This window comes from Podarcis cretensis (assembly GCF_951804945.1).
Source record: "Podarcis cretensis genome assembly, chromosome: 12".
Taxonomy (NCBI): Eukaryota; Metazoa; Chordata; class Lepidosauria; order Squamata; family Lacertidae; genus Podarcis; species Podarcis cretensis.
The window spans coordinates 1673622-1690261 of record NC_137181.1 but is presented as its reverse complement, the minus strand read 5'-3'; the positions used below and the strand labels follow the sequence as shown (position 1 = coordinate 1690261).

Below are 16640 nucleotides of genomic sequence, written 5' to 3'. Positions count from 1 at the left end.
TGTTGAACCTGTTGCGCAATAAACTTGGGATCTCCGTTCATTGCTCCTGTCTCCGGCTGAACTCATTTTTCCGCTAGGACCCGCGGACATTGTCCGACGAGCCGGGTGGCAAGGAAAACCAGCACCCGGAATTTTTTCCGTAACATTATGTTGACAGCTATGTCTATCAGTGGAGCACTGCTGTAATTGGTCTCACAAATGTAGTGTAATGAACTGACTCTTCTGTCAATATAAATATCACCTTAGAAAACTCAGAGCCCCAGAAATGGGGGGGGGGTATTGAATACAGTACAAGGGATCCCTGCTACCCACATGCGTTTTGCACAATAACAATTGGACAAATGGTTGTGAGACCAACATTGAAATCCATGAGGCTTCACTCTCTTCTTAAAGCCTCTTGCAGCAGTTTGCACTGCAATGCAGGAAGCAAAAGGGATGCGGGTGGCGCTGTGGGTTAAACCACAGAGCCTAGGACTTGCCGATCAGATGGTCGGCGGTTCGAATCCCCGCAATGACGGGGTGAGCTCGCCTTGCTCGGTCCCTGCTCCTGCCAATCCAGCAGTTCAAAAGCACGTCAAAGTGCAAGTAGAGAAATAGGTACCACTCTGGTGGGAAGGTAAACGGTGTTTCCGTGCGCTGCTCTGGTTCGCCAGAAGCGGCTTAGTCATGCTGGCCACATGATCCGGAAGCTGTACGCCGGCTCCCTCGGCCAATAAAGCGAGATGAGTGCCGCAACCCCAGAGTCGGCCACGACTGGACCTAATGGTCAGGGGTCCCTTTACCTTTCTACAGGATGTATAAGGCAGCACAGCCTGTATTAGGTATCCATTCTGGGCACTTGGGATTTGCTACCTCTGCTCCTTTTACCGATAGCCAGACCAGTCTTTCAAATGAGCATAAAAAGGTTTACTTATAAGAATCTTGTGTCCTTCAAAGCAGTGTAAAGGTAAAGGGACCTCTGACCATTAGGTCCAGTCGTGTCCGACTCTGGGGTTGCGAACTTAAAAATGGAAAGTGTAATGCTGGTGGTCAACGAAAGAGGTTTAAAGACTCTCTCAAGGCAAATCTTTAAAAATGTAGTATAAACACTGAAAACTGGGGAACACTGGCCAGCGAGAGCTCCAGTTGGAGAACAGCCTTGACCAAAGGTGTCCTGGGCTTTGAAGATGCTCAAACTCAGGACAAAAGGGAGAAACGTGCTAAGAGGAAGGCACACTTGGCAAACTCTCACTGTGATCCACTCCCACCAATGTCCCCAGGGTGGAAGGAGGTGTGGATCCAGAATTGGCTTCTACAGTCACCGTTAAAACCGTGTTTATGGAAGATGTCAATCTTACTGGGCTACGAGGGATCGCCAAAGAAGAAGTATGCATAATAAATTATGATTATGATTATGGGGCTGCGCTTCTGGAGAGAGCCGGCTCGGGCTTCGCGCATTCGGCTCTTGCGGGGCAACCTGCGCGGGAGGCTTTCTTCCTGCGCTCGGCTTTTGGAGGGTTAAAAGAAACTGAGCCGGATTCCTAGAGAGGCCGGGAGAGAAAGGGGGGCGAGGCGAGCCGGTCCTCCAGAGCAGAACCCCCCCCCCGGGGCCTCGCTTTTGTCTTTGGGATCCGGTGAGTCTCGTCTCTCTTCCCCCTGCGGGTGCAATGGGGAGAAGGGGGCTGCAGGGATGCATGGGGGGTCCTGCTCAGCTCAGGAAGAGGGGGACCCCCAAGTCAGGGAGCAGAGAGTCCTACTGCCCCCAAAGCCAGAGAGAGGATGAGGAGGGAAGGAGGTCTGCAACTCTATCCATGCCCCTTTGGAGAGGGGGCTTGGGGTCGGGGGGGGGAGCCAGGAAACCCCAGTCAGATGGATGAGCCCAGTCTCAATATCGGGGGGGGGGGGCTGGCCTGATCCTGCAGGGCTCCTCTCCTCTTCTGATGCTGAGTTCCTGCAAATGCAAGCGAACCTTCCTTTGCACTTCCCTTACAATCAATCAAAGCTCCCCCACCCTCAGATAGGACAGGGGTCTTATCCAGACTCCTGACTGGCGCATGTGCACCTATTCAGACCTGCAGGCCCTACATGCTCAGAGGATCTTTTGAGATTGAACAGGAAGCCCTGTCGAGAACCTTGGCTCCCTGCACTGCAAGGGAATGGACTGGGTGGCGCTGGGCGTCCCTGAGACTGGAGGTGTCTAGACCCTGCTACAAGTTCCTCACTTGTCCATCACGGTTCGACTTCATTCCTTGACTGCAAGCACTGAAAGGCAGGAGCAGCCAGGCTGATTCATCTCACAGAAATCCCTTCAGTTGCCTTCACATTTTGCTTGGGAAGTGTCCTCCTACGTGGGCTAGAGGCTGACTTCCCTTTTTCAAATAAAAGAAAATTCAGTGTCTGGGCTGTGGTGCAGACCAGCCCTTGTTTCTAGACTCATCTAATCTTGCTCAATGAGCATTTTTCTTCTGCTGATCACGACAATGCATTTGCTTTGTAGGATTTCCTAGCACCTCTACTTAGGACAGACAGAACAGGGCAGAAGACCAGGGGGCTCCTTCCGATCTCTTGGGGGATTCCTGACAGCCCAGATGGATGAGCAAGACTCAGCTGGCCCTGAAGTGGGAAGAGACCATGAAATCCAAACTGGGAGCAGTGAGGGATTCTGGGAAAACTCTGTGCAGAAGATCCTAGGAGAGGAGGACGTTCTCCGCTCAGTTGTGCAGAGCCAGCAGCTCAGGCAGTTCTGCTACCAAGAGGCCAAAGGACCCCGTGAGGTTTGCAGCCGACTCCACCACCTTTACCGTCAGTGGCTCAAGCCAGAAAGGCACACGAAAGCTGAGATGCTGGACCTGGTGATCTTGGAGCAGTTCCTGGCTGTTCTTCCACCAGAGATGGAGAGTTGGGTGCAGGAGTGTGGAGCGGAGACCAGTTCCCAGGCGGTGGCCCTGGCCGAAGGATTCCTCCTGAGTCAGGCAGAGGAGAGGAAGCAGGCAGAGCAGCAGGTGAGAGAGACTTTCCTCAGGATACCCTCAAGGGGTTCTGAACAGGAGGGACAGTACAGTGGTACCTCGGGTTACAGACACTTCAGGTCACAGATGCTTCAGGTTACAGACTCCACTAACCCAGAAATAGTACCGTGGGTTAAGACCTTTGCTTCAGAATGAGAACAGAAATCGTGCCCTGGCGGCGCGGCAGCAGCAGGAGGCCCCATTAGCTTAATTGGTGCTTCAGGTTAAGAACTGTTTCAGGTTAAGAACGGACCTCTGGAACGAAATATGTTCTTAACCAGAGGTACCACTGTATACCAAAATTCTTTCCTAATGGCTCATCCTTTCTGTTTTTGGGAAGCAAGCAATGAGATCTGATAGCCCTGAAGTGTTTACTTCTGCCATTCCTATTGTAATCCTTATTTTCATCCCCTGTTTTGAATCCTTGTTGCTCCTTCAGGGAAAGTTTCTGTTAGCAGAAATGCCTGAGACAGAGAGGACTCCGCTGGACACCAGAACGAGGCTGCTGGGTAAGGAGGAAGGAGTGTTTTCTCTTTTTGGTCTCATTCTATTAATATGGAAACTAGTCTTTGGGTTTTCATCTTTGGGGTGGGTGGAGACAGTTGAGGCCAAGAGGAGGGGAGATGTATTTTTACACAAATAAAATATGAAATGGGTCCAGAAGTCCAAATGTACTCATCACATAAGACTTTTTCTAATGCCTGTCTTAGAGATGCACAGCTGAACCTCCGAGAGAAGCATGCAGGAATGTCTTCCCACTTACCTTTGTGTCTTGCAGGTGACAGAATGATGCCGACAAGACCTCCTCACCCCTCTTTTCTTGGTGGTGGAGCAGAAGCAGCAGCTGTGGAAGCAGATCAGGTCAGGGGAAGGATCCTTGTGGGGAGAGGCCAAGGGGTGGGAAAGCCAGGTGCCTCTGAGCCCAAACAATTTTTTTTCCTCCTCTTGTTCTGTCAAAGCTGCCCTTAACAAAGGCTGAAATGACATTAATAATAAATAATAATAATACATTTTATTTATACCCTGGCCAGAGCCATGCTCAGGGCGGGTAACACCAGTAAAATTACGGTAAAAACATAATGGGGGGGCCAATTTAAAATACAGGTTAAAATGCAATTTAAAATGCATCCTCATTTTAAAAGTAGCCCATAGATCAAAACCAAAAGGGGAGGGAAACATAAGGGTCAGACTGAGTCCAAACCAAAGGCCAGGCGGAACAGCTCTGTCTTGCAGGCCCTGAGGAAAGATGTCAAGTCCCGCAGGGCCCTAGTCTCTCAGGACAGAGCGTTCCACCAAGTTGGGGCCAGTACTGACAAGGCCCTGGCCCTAGTTGAGACCAACCTGACCACCTTGCGACCTGGGACCTTCAAAATGTTGTCATTTGTGGACCTTAAGGTCCTCTGCGGGGCATACCAGGAGAGGCAGTCCCGTAGGTACGAGGGTCCTAGGCCGCATAGGGCTTTAAAGGTCAAAACCAGCACCTTAAACCTGACCCTGTACTCCACGGGGAGCCAGTGCAGTTGATAAAGCAGTTGGTAAAGTTAGTATAATTGATTGCCATTTGTTGCCATTTTCTTCCTATGCTTAACAATGAATGCTAAAACAGGTTTCTAAGCAGCAGGCAGACTAGTAAGAGTGGTCAGGATTCAGCTACCCGGCTCCATGAGTTGCACAACGGGGCCTCCCTGCTCTCCTTCCCACGCCTCGGCTGCCATGCACTCCTTAAAGTTAGTTTTAGGACATTGGGAAGGTACCCTTCCACGTAACAGCGAGATGAGAGAGAGGATCTTTCCATGTGGCAAATGGGAATGTTTGTGCTAGCAAAATGACACGAAGAACACAATGTGAAGTTCCACCCATTTAAACAGTGATTAATACCCATCATTAAAATACAGTGGTGCCCCGCAAGACGAACGCCTCGCAAGACGGAAAACCCGCTAGACGAAAGGGTTTTCCATTTTGGAGGTGCTTTGCAAAACGAATTTCCTATGGGCTTGCTTTGCAAGACGAAAATGTCTTGCGAGTTCCTGCGGGGTTTTTTTCCTTCCCCCCCCCTTTTTCTAAGCCGCTAAGCCGCTTATCAGCTGATCTGCTAAGCCGCTTATCAGCTGATCCGCTAAGCCGCTTATCAGCTGATCCGCTAAGCTGCTTATCAGCTGATCCGCTTATCAGCTGATCCGCTAAGCCGCTAATAGCGCTAATCCGCTAATAGCGCTAATCCGCTAAGCCGCTAATGGGCTTGCTTCGCAAGACGAAAAAACCACAAGACGAAGAGACTCGCGGAACGGATTCTTTTCGTCTTGCGAGGCACCACTGTACATGAAAAGAAAATTCCACAGAGATGTCAAAATCAGCATTCGTACTAGAAATCTGCAGCAAAACAATCCCATCCAAACAAGACAGCCATTAACAGGCACAAAATACCAGAGCAGTGTGTAGTAGATAATATTTACGCTGCCTAAGAGGAGAAAATTTCCCTTTTCCTTTTAGGACCCTTTATCATTTGAAGATATTGCTGTTCATTTCACAGATGAGGAGTGGGCGTTGCTGGATCCTGACCAGAGAGCTCTGCATAAGGAAGTCATGGAGGATAATTGTGGGATCTTGGCCTCTCTAAGTAAGGCTCCCTGTTGGATCACAATACAGTGGTACCTCAGTTTAAGAACAGTCCTGTTTACGAACGATTCTGTTTAAGAACTCCGCAAAACCGGAAATAGTGTCCCGGTTTGCAAACTTTACCTTGGCCTAAGAACGGATTCCGAACAGTGGAAGGGCACCAGCGGCGGGAGGCCTCATTAGGGAAAGCGCGCCTCGGTTTAAGAATAGTTTTGGTTTAAGAACGGACTTCAGGAACGGATTAAGTTTGTAAACCGAGGTACCACTGTATTTGTTTTGAAATTCCATACATATATCTATAGGGGAAATCTGCAGTACTTTGATGGAGCTGGTTGCACTCACTGAGCAAGAGCTGGCTGTCTTGGAGGAGAAGGGGAGAAAGTGAGGGTTCTGCGATTCCCCCCCCAAAAAAACCTCCAGGGGAATCGAGCCTTGAAGGACACCCCACAGTGCAGAGGATCTTGAACAGGGCTGAGAAAGCTCCATGAAGGATCGGGGGGCGGGTTAAGATGGCAGAGGGGAGCTATGCTCCCTCCAGGACAGAAGGCCCCTGATGTGGACCTAATCGAGTGAAAGCACCCCAGAAACAAGAGCTGGATCTGGGAGGAAGAGCCACAGGACCCCCAAAAGTACTTAAGAAAAAGGAAGCCCATCTTGAAATGGCACTACGCTGCCTGGGGGGAAACTGACTGTGGTTGCTGTTGAGAAGAACAGACCTGTTTGTGGGTATGAGGGAGGTGGAAGGGGGGCAAGAAGCAAGAGGGATGAGAATGAGAGAGATGAACTTCTAAAGCCCAAACAACTGGGAAATGGAAAGGATAAGAGGTGGAAGAGAGGATTGGAAAGGCGAGAGTGGAGCGGGGGGGGAGATAAAAAGACGGTGTGTGTGTGTGTGTGTGAGAGAGAGAGAGACTGTCTCACTGGTGGAAAATAGCGCTGAGAGGGAAAATCTGTGAAGGGGCGTAAGGGATTCTCTCTCTGAAAAAGACCACCCCAGAAAACAAAGATTTCCACTCAAGAAATTTGAGGCTAAAATTGGAGTATAAAACAGACTCCAGACAAGAGTGAATGCATGAGGGAAACGTCTTAGAGAGACTGAATAAATAAATAGTGTGGGTGTTGAAATACGGCAAGACCTGAATGGACTATTGGACAAATGTGGATTGTGGAACTTGAGTGGACTTTGGCTTGATTCAAACCTTCAAGGGGGCAGGTAACATTAAAACTCTCCTAAGGAAAGAATAAGCCAAGAGAGGAGTGTAGGCTGTAAAGGAGACAAGGCTACAGGCAACGGGGAGAGGAGGGCAGATGACATAAGAAAAGCAGAGGGCTTAAGACTGAAGGGAGAAGGAAGAAAGAAGCTTTTTATCAGTTTTGTTGGGGGGAGGTTAGTTTATTTTCCCCCTGCTTCCCATTTCTTGATGTCCAGAATTATATTTAAGAGTGGTGTTTTGTTTTGTTTTGTTTTGTTTTGTTTTGTTTTGTTTTGTTTTGTGTTTTGTTTTGTTTTGTTTTGTTTTGTTTTGTTTTTGAAAGGAGGGGGGAAGTATAGAAGGAGTGGTCTGGGAGAAAGACATCAGGGGAGTGGGCATTGTTGGAATTCTGCCAGGGTCAGAGGAATGTGCCTACCTCTTCTAGGCACCGGCAGATATTCCTAGGCGACCTCCCGGCTGCTACTCCCGGCAGATAAGCTGGCGAGGTCTCGGCGATTTTTCCCAGGCTGTGAGAAAAACACACCGTTCCTTCTCTCTCCTCTTTGGTGTCCCCCAGGGAGGGGAAAGAAGCAGACAGAAATCTATTTACATATTTTATTTCTGTCTTTCACTTCAGTACAGAGAAAACATGTCTGCACTCAACAGCAGTAAGAATAAACTCCACCCATGTACTTCCAGTACGGGTCATATGACACACACACTGAGCTAACATCCGGTGCTCAGTACAGAATGGACTGCCCCTTTGTTCCCATGGCAACAGTCACAAACATCCTGTTTGGCTTTCCAGCCACAAGCAGCTGACTGAGCTGCTAGAGCCTTTGCTTGCTGCTGCATTGCTGCTTTAGAATAACAGGCATATCATGGCTTTTGATAATGTTTCCTGGGTTTTCCTGACAAGACTCCCTGGAATGCCATTGAGAGATGGACTGGAAAGTCCGAGGATAAGAGATAATGATGAATACGATATGATGCACATATGACTTCTAAAAATGCATTAAAATAAGTAAATGATGGTGCTCAGCAGTGCCGCCTCCAGCACCTCTGATTCCAACACCCCTAAAGCTCACCTTGAATGGAGGCCCATCTCCTGGTTTGTCTGCAAATATTCTTCCTCCATTCCTTTTAAAAAACAATGATGAAGCTGGTCTGAACTGCCCCAGCATTTTTAAATGTAGGCTTTGCAGTGGTAAGAAAAGTAATTTCTGCCAGGATTTATGCTTTCGTTTTTGCTTTTGTCTGTTTTTGGCTGACCAAAGATGGAGTGGATTCCATGATTGGCCCAAATGAAACACATCCCAGGAAAGAGTCAGGATTTTCAAATCTCAGGTTCCCATAAATATGTCAGCTAATTCCAGTCAATAAAGGCAGTGAACCCTGTAGTTGTACCTCACATCTAATTCCCTCCGTCTTTTCCCCTGTCACAAGCATTCATTAGCATTGTTCAATAATTTGGGGCTCCATTTCTTCCTGAGGCTCTTAATTAGTTTCTCTCTTCATTGTAGGAGGGGATGAATTGGAAAGGAAGGATGAGGGAGACCATGACAAAATCTACACAGTGGAGAATCCGTATGAATATATGGAGTGTGGCGAGAGCTTCAGCCAGAGCTCCCTTTCCACTTCCCATCAAATAAATCCCATTGGGAAGAAACACTATCAGTGCCTGGAATGTGGAAGGGGCTTCACTCGGAACTCGCGTCTCACGGCCCATCGAAGAATTCATACAGGGGAGAAACCCTATCAGTGCTTGGACTGTGGAAAGAGATTCACTACAAACACAAGCTTCCATCGACATCAGAGAATTCACTATGAGGATGAAGACTATCAGTGCTTGGAATGTGGAAAGAGGTTCAGATGGAAGGTCAGTCTCACTTCCCATCAAAGAATTCACACAGGGGAGAATCCATATCAGTGCTTAGAGTGTGGAAAGAGCTTCAGTCAGCGGGCCCATCTCACGACCCATCAAAGAATTCATACAGGAGAGAAACCGTATCAGTGCTTGGAATGCGGAAAGAACTTTAATACAAGGCCAAACTACTATCGACATAAAAGTATTCACCGTGAGGAGAAACCATATCAGTGCTTGGAATGTGGGAAGGGGTTCAAGTGGAAGAGTAGTCTCACTTCCCATCAAAGAATTCATACAGGGGAGAATCCCTGTCAGTGTTTGGAATGTGGAAAGAGTTTCACTGTGAAGAAAAACGTCACTTGCCATCACAGAATTCATACAGGCAAGAAACCCTATCAGTGCTTTGGGAAGAGCTTCAGTCAGAGCTCCCATCTCAGTTCCCATCAAATAACTCACAGTGTGGAGAAACCATAGCAATTGCTGTGTAGTGATGACTGCTTGGGAGAGACTGTGGAAGATAGATTTGAAATTTACTGCATATTATACCTTGAGAGAAAACTATGTGAAAATAATGCATAACACCATATAAACTAGCAAATATGTATAAAAATGTACATGCCAGAAATGTCAACAGGAGGAAGGGTCATTTTATAATATGTGGTGGTCCTGTGAAAAGGCAAAGTGTTTAGGGGGAATGATATATAATTAACTGAAAAGGATGTTTAAGCTGACAGTTCCTTAAAAACCTGAGGTGTTTCTGCTAGGAGCAGTGGGGACGGAGGTTGTGAGAAAGCTAACCAATCTATTTATGTAGCATCAACAGCAGCTAGAACTTTATTTGCACAGAGGTGGAAAGAGGATTACCAACAAAAGAGGAATGGCTTCTGAAACAGAGGGATTATGCTGAAATGGTGAAATTAACTGCCAAATTAAGAGGATATAATGAAGTTTTCAAGGAGGATTGGAGACCATTGGTAGATTATCTATTAAAGTATCACCCAGACATGAAGCTGTTAGCAGGATTTGAAATATTAATGGATAGGTGAAAGAATTAACAATCCTAGAGTTTAGAAAGTAAAAACATGTGTGCTGTGAAACAACTAATAAAATGGAGCAAAAAACAAACATCAGGAAAGGGAGGTGGGAGTCAAAAAGAAAATTCATGGCGTAAAAAAATTATATAATGTTGTGAAATACTTTTGGAGATTTAATAAAAAATGCTTTTTTAAAAAACCAGTTGCTATGTCGTAATTAAATTTTAAGAGACTTTAATTAGTATTTAGGTGAGGATTGCAACCGTGTTCTTGTGCTTCGTAGCCCCAGCGGAGAAGTCATTCTCGCCTCTCAGAGTCATGGGGTGCAAGCCTGGTGCCCACTATTTCTTCATACTACGAATCCATATCTGCAAGGTGGAAGTCACTGGCCAAGTGTTGAATGTATCAAAATCACTGAGGCCTAATTGGATCCGTAGAATGTTTGGGATCTGGTGGGCGGGGCTTGTGTGTTCTGCTCTGGAACCAGCCCCTCCAGGGTGTTCCGCTAAGAGGGACCAACAGCCTCTTTGTGCTTCTTGCCCCACACAGACTTGCTTCATGCTGTTGTATTTAGTGTTGACTCATGTTAAGCTAATAGTCTGCTAGGACCCCTTGACCCTTTTCCCATATGCCACTGGCAACCCAGATGTTCCCCATCTGATATTTGTACATCTGGTTCTTAAGTGCAGAACCTGACATTGGTCCCTATTGAAGTTCACTTTCTTAGTTGGGGGCCAGTTCTCCAACTGGGAGATGTACTGATTCTTTTACAGGTGGTCCCTTTAGATCAGGCATGGGCAAACTCGGCCCTCCAGATGTTTTGGGACTACAATTCCTATCATTCTTGACCACTGGTCCTGTTAGCTAGGGATCATGGGAGCTGTAGTCCCAAAACATCTGGAGGGCCAAGTTTGCCTATGCCTGCTTTAGATATTTCAAAAGATGGCTCTTATATCTGCTCTTGGTCTCCTCTTCTCCAGGCTAACCATACCCAGGTCCCTCAACCATTCCTCAAGATGCTTGGTTACCAGACCCTTGAGCGTCTTGGTGGCCCTCCTCTGGACATTTTCCAGTTGGTCAATATTCATCTTGCAGTGCCCAGAACTGGACACAGCATTCACTTTCTCTGCTGCTGCATTGGACTGTTGACACATGTTCAGCTTATGGTCTACTAGCAAGACAGGTCTCCCCACCCACCCCCTATATTTGTAATACAGCAGTTCTTATTTACTGAGCTGTGTGTGTGCAATTACTTCCCTCTCCCCTCTCTTCCACACACCAGCGTCCCCTCTTTTCCTCTCCTGCACAATGAGGCCACCCATCTGAGCCCCAGAAGAGGGAGCACAGAAAGGTCAAGGGTGAGTGGGCAGTGTTGAATGGTCTCTTTAAATCTGGAGGTTCATTATTGCTCCACACGATGTGTATTTCTTTAAAGGCCAGAGCAAATAACGTGACCTAGTTTTACAGCTGTGAAGCAGTATAGCAGGTGCTGTTAAGTTGTGGTAATTAAGCTGTTGTGTGTGGTATATTAAAGAGCACCATGTAGCTCTCTCAGTACCCTGGTGCAGTGTTTCCCAACCTTGTGCCTCCAACTGTTTTTGAACTACAACTCCCATCATCCCTGACTAGCAAGACCAGTGGCAAGGGATGATGGGAATTGTAGTCCAAAAACAGCTGGAGGCACAAGGTTGGGAAACACTGCCCTGGTGGATGGGTCACGCTTATTAATATATTGTAATTTAATATAAAGGGAGTTTTTGTTATTAAAACCTAGCAAAAGTTATTTTTGCGTTCCTTGTAATGTGTGGTCTCCCCAGCATGCCTTCTGCAACACAACTAATCTGCAAATAGGCAACAGGCAACCCCAGGACCTGCCCTAGGCACCCAGACTGAGCCAGTTTGGACATCCAGGCCCTGGTTTCACACCATCAACCCCATTAGACAAAGTGTGCCTCCACCTGAGGAAGAGCGCCAAGGGAGATTAGCTTTCTACCAGTTCTACCATTCTAGGACTCTGTGGCTGAGGAGAAGGGGACTTGGGAGGAGCCCTTTGCCTGCAAGAGACTGCCTGCCTCTGAACAACCAGGCAGAAATCCAACCGGTGGAAGCAGCTCCCCTTTCTCCTTACTTTGGCAAAGTAAGCTTTTGGTACACCACCTACAGTTCTCCCCAGCTGCTCTGGGATGCAATTCTGTGTGCTGATCAGTCAGGAAATACCAAAGTCTGCAGCCAAGCATATACAGTAGAAGCAAAAAGCAGCTCGTAATCCTGGTCTTTATTGTTGCTACAAGGGTTTGACTTGAGTGGCTAGTGAAGAAGAAGCCCAAACAAAGGGTTACTCTCTGTGTTTGAGATTACTCAAACAAAGGGTTACTCTCTGTGTTTCAGAGCACTCCTGACATATGGTTGTCAAGCCTCTGCTTAAAGACCTCCAAAGAAGGAGACTCCACCACACTCCTGGGCAGCAAATTCCACTGTCGAACAGCTCTTACTGTCAGGAAGTTCTTCCTAATGTTTAGGTGGAATCTTCTTTCTTGTAGTTTGGAGCCATTGCTCCGTGTCCGCTTCTCTGGAGCAGCAGAAAACAACCTTTCTCCCTCCTCTATGTGACATCCTTTTATATATTTGAACATGGCTATCATATCACCCCTTAACCTCCTCTTCTCCAGGCTAAACATGCCCAGCTCCCTTAGCCGTTCCTCATAAGGCATCGTTTCCACGCCTTTGACCATTTTGGTTGCCCTCCTCTGGACACGTTCCAGTTTGTCAGTGTCCTTCTTGAACTGTGGTGCCCAGAACTGGACACAGTACTCCAGTTGAGGTCTGACCAGAGCAGAATACAGTGGCACTATTACTTCCCTTGATCTAGATGCTATACTCCTATTGATGCAGCCCAGAATTGCATTGGCTTTTTTAGCTGCCGCGTCACACTGTTGGCTCATGTCAAGTTTGCGGTCAACCAAGACTCCTAGATCCTTTTCACATGTACTGCTCTCAAGCCAGGTGTCACCCATCTTGTATATTTATACAAGATGGTATATTTATCTTGTATATTTATACCCTGCCCATCTGGATGACTGCTGGTTTGTGTCTGTGGGATGCTCTCCCCAAGGAAGTTGTACGTTAAAGAAAATTCTGGGTTGAGAGACTACTCAGCAGCCCAGCTCGCCGGGGTACCATTCCCCCAGGGTCCATGCGGTCAGTAAAAGAAGCCAAGCAATTTGGAGCAAAACAGCAATCAGTAGACTTAGGTCCTTTATTGTTGCGCAACAGGTTCAACAGCAGCAAGTGAACCCAGAGCAGGGGTGATATTGACTTTTAAATCTTCCCACCATGTTCCAGAATACAGTTCGCACAGCATCATCAATACATCATCTTTACATCCCTGACATGTCACAAAAGTCCTTGGTACAAATTAGCATAAGCAGACATGACAGGGCAAGACCCAGGTATAAGATGAGCAGAGGCTAATAAGGATACCTGAAGTCTCACCACCCAAAGCACAATAAAAATCCTTTTCATGTCTGGAATCCTTGGCAAGTCTGGTGATGGGGTTAGGCTTTCCTTGGCCAACAATCAGCTCAGCAATTGTCACCTCTGGGCACTTCCTGGAGTCCCTATTTTACAAGGGCAAAATAGTGTTGGAATGGAGGAAACTGGCAAAGGAGTTGATTTTACAGTATATGATTTTTAAAGCTAGGTAACTTCCCTGAGCTGTCAAGTTGAAAGGATACATTCAGGCATAATACTTGTAGCATTTAACAACTTTGAAGATGCGGGGGGGGGGGCTTTTATTTCTGTAACATCCTTATGAGTTTGAGTTTGTAATCTCTGTTTGAGTTTGTAATCTTTGTCAGAATACATACTTTTGAATGGATTAGTTTTTGTTACAATTAACTATTGATTTGCGAGGAGGGACCACTCCCACTATTGAAACTTATATTGGCCTGAGTTCTTGGTGTGCTTTCTTCCAGGGCTCTCGAGGTGGCCTGATCCTGCTTGGCAGATGCAGCGCAGGGGGAGCCTGGGTTTATTCCTTTCCTTTTTTTGAATCACTTTTATGGGGCTTTATAGATAAGGATCATGGGAATAACAAGGAGACAAATAAATGGACAGTCTTTTCTCATGTCATTTGTATATCACAAAAAAGAGCAGAATAAATTTCCAGGAATATTTACAACCTATTAGCCGTCAGTGTAGCAATTCCTGGTTAATTAATTGGTTGAAACAGAAAAGGGGGAAACGCGGTAGAATTTGTTAACAGACAACAGTCAGCATCCCAGAGCCAAACGCCTAGTCAGCTGCCCTTGTGGTTCTGCTTCCTGTAGGTTGTGACCAAGAGTCATTTTCCCTCTTCCGTTACCAATGAAGCCCTATAAAGTCTTGGTCTATTTGATGAACTTTCAAGGGGTGTTCAAAGCCGAGGTGATAAATTCTGTTTAAATTTAAATTTAGAGCAACCAGATTGAGCCAAATAGAGATGCAATGGGTGAGTTTTCTGAAGGCTGTTTTTTCCTTAAGATGCTATAATGTGTATGTTGTTAGTTGTGCCAAAACAACAACAACAAGGCTTTGTGTGTTTCTTGAGGCTTTATGTTTTTCCACCCTTGAGGCTTAATGTTATAGATGTTCAGGTTGTTCTGGTTGTGGTTAATACTCTTATTCCTACATTTATTACCCAAGGCGGGTTATAACCATTTTAAAATGCCATATTAAAAAGAGTTACAACAAATGTCATTCACCGGAATAGGAGCAGGGCTCTAGTGTATTTGCTCTTATTTTTAATTATTATAGTTTAGTAATTCTTTATTGTAGTGGTTAAGCGTAAACAGTTTAATATCTTCTGATAATTATACAGTTTGCTGTTATATTCTAATGGATTATTGAATATTGCTTTATTTTATATAAGTTGTTTATTTTAAAGCTATGGTTTTATTAACTTTTTGGTATTGGATCAGATTGTTATTAGGGGTGTGATCTTTGCTGGCTATTTTGCTGTTTCTTCAGCTTGTAAACTGCCTTGTGTATAGTAACATAGAAAAGCAGTATACAAATTAAAAGTGAAAATGAAATGAAACTAAATGAATGGGGGAGGAGGAGATCTCCAAGACAGGAAACAGAGGATCCTGACCCTGATAGCTATTTGTGATAAAAAATATATATATGCCACACGCAAATAATTGAATATAAATCTTAACTTGTCAGGCTGGCAACAGATGACCACAACGTAACTGGCTGTGTTTAACTATATGAATTCTTTATACATCATATAAACATAACTCTTTTCACATTATCTAATTGAGTAGAATAATAATAATAATAAATTTTATTTATATAAAATAAATATAAAGTTTATTTATTTATTTATACCCCACCCTCCCCGGGCTCAGGGCGGCTAACACCAGTAAAATACAGTAAAATCATAATAGGGGAAAAAAACAATTTAAAATACAGGTTAAAATGCAATTTAAAATGCATCCTCATTTTAAAAGTAGCCCATAAATCAAAACCATAAGGGGAGGGAAACATAAAGGTCAGACTGGGTCCAAACCAAAGGCCAGGCGCAACAGCTCTGTCTTGCAGGCCCTGCGAAAAGATGTCAAGTCCCACATGGCCCTAGTCTCTTGTGACAGAGCATCCCACCAAGTCAGGGCCAGCACTGAAAAGGCCCTGGCCCTAGTTGAGACCAATCTAGCCACCTTGCGTACTTGGGACCTCCAAAGTGTGGTTATTTGTGGACCTTAAGCTCCTCCGTGGGGCATACCAGGAGAGGCGGTCCCGTAGGTACATGGGTCCTAGGCCGCATAGGGCTTTAAAGGTCAAAACCAGCACCTTGAACCTGATCCTGTACTCCACCAGGAGCCAGTGCAGTTGGAAAAGCACTGGATGAATATGATCCCGAGGCAAGGACCCCATAAGGAGTCTCACCGCAGCATTCTGCACCTGCTGGAGTTTCTGAGTCAGCTTCAAGGGCAGCCCCGCGTAGAGCGTAGAACGAGTTACAATAATCAAGCCTGGAGATGAAGCAATTAAAGACCAACATTTAGAACAGGAAATACAAATAGATCAGTTCTTATATACGTAATGTCCAAATAGAAGTTTTTGTGTTCCACGTATTTACAAATGATTTAGTTTTTTTTAAACATAATGTCCAAATAGAAGCTTTTTGTGTTCCACATATATCTTTGCGAATACAAATATCAAATGCAACAACTTTAAGGAGCAGTACTTGCAAAAGATGAAATTTTCTTTGTAATGTTCCACATCTGCCTTTGCAAAGTATAGTTGTTGTATACAGCTGCTGTTTCCTGTTGCAGGTGGCAGCAATCTACAGCAAAGCTTTTTTTCTCTTAAAGTGACCCCCTTGAAACCACCATATTCAACGTAGATTTTTAAGGTTATCAATGGTGTATCAAGATATTAAGAATAGCTCATAGAAAACAACTATATTCTATTTCTGTATTTAAACCTGAGAGATGCAAAGAATCGAGTAGGAAAATAAATCTTGTTTCTTTCTGCATAAGAATCTTTTTGGCTTGTTCTACAGGTCTTTGATATGCCCAGATCACAAAGAAAGTTAAATATTCATCTGAATGTGACGCTTGAATAAAATGTTGCACTAAAGACACGTCAACAACACTGTTTCTGATTCTGGAACGGTGTTCTGATATTCTAACTTTGATGGGCTTAGACCTATTAATGGTGTGACCTACATATAGTAACCCACAAGGACACTTAATCACATAGATTACTCGTGAAGTTGCACATGTAGCAACCGACTGTAAAGCAAATTTAAAGCCTTCTTTGTTAGAAAACTCCTTTATTTGCAGTACATATCTACATGAGGTACATGGGATTTATTTGTGGAACACAAACAGCTTCTGTTTAGACATAACGTATATAAGAACTGATCTATTACACAGTTTACATGCCAGCCATTTCC

The 16640-nt window shown here is 45.3% G+C and overlaps 1 protein-coding gene across 2 annotated transcripts; it reads left to right on the top strand.

Annotated features, from left to right (window-relative positions):
* Positions 1-1545: 1545 nt before the first annotated feature.
* Positions 1546-9896, top strand: LOC307199190 (uncharacterized protein). Of its 2 annotated transcripts, none has more exons than XM_079946925.1 (6): positions 1546-1613; positions 2477-2981; positions 3427-3496; positions 3766-3848; positions 5478-5604; positions 8320-9896. In XM_079946925.1, exons 2-6 carry the CDS (start codon positions 2568-2570, stop codon positions 9135-9137), a joined length of 1512 nt encoding a protein of 503 aa, XP_079803051.1. In that variant the 5' UTR covers positions 1546-1613; positions 2477-2567; the 3' UTR covers positions 9138-9896. The 2 variants fall into 2 exon arrangements, with proteins under 2 accessions (XP_079803051.1, XP_079803052.1); XM_079946926.1 differs by lacking the exon at positions 1546-1613 and adding an exon at positions 1671-1774.
* Positions 9897-16640: the final 6744 nt, after the last annotated feature.

What these genes read in the sequence shown, in the direction of transcription:
- LOC307199190 (XM_079946925.1), top strand. Translation starts at nt 2,568, where the DNA reads ATGGATGAGCAAGACTCAGCTGGCCCTGAAGTGGGAAGAGACCATGAA. An exon ending in CACCAGAACGAGGCTGCTGG is followed by an intron (nt 3,497 to 3,765) that starts GTAAGGAGGAAG and finishes TGTGTCTTGCAG; the next exon opens with GTGACAGAATGATGCCGACA. An exon ending in TGGGATCTTGGCCTCTCTAA is followed by an intron (nt 5,605 to 8,319) that starts GTAAGGCTCCCT and finishes TCTTCATTGTAG; the next exon opens with GAGGGGATGAATTGGAAAGG.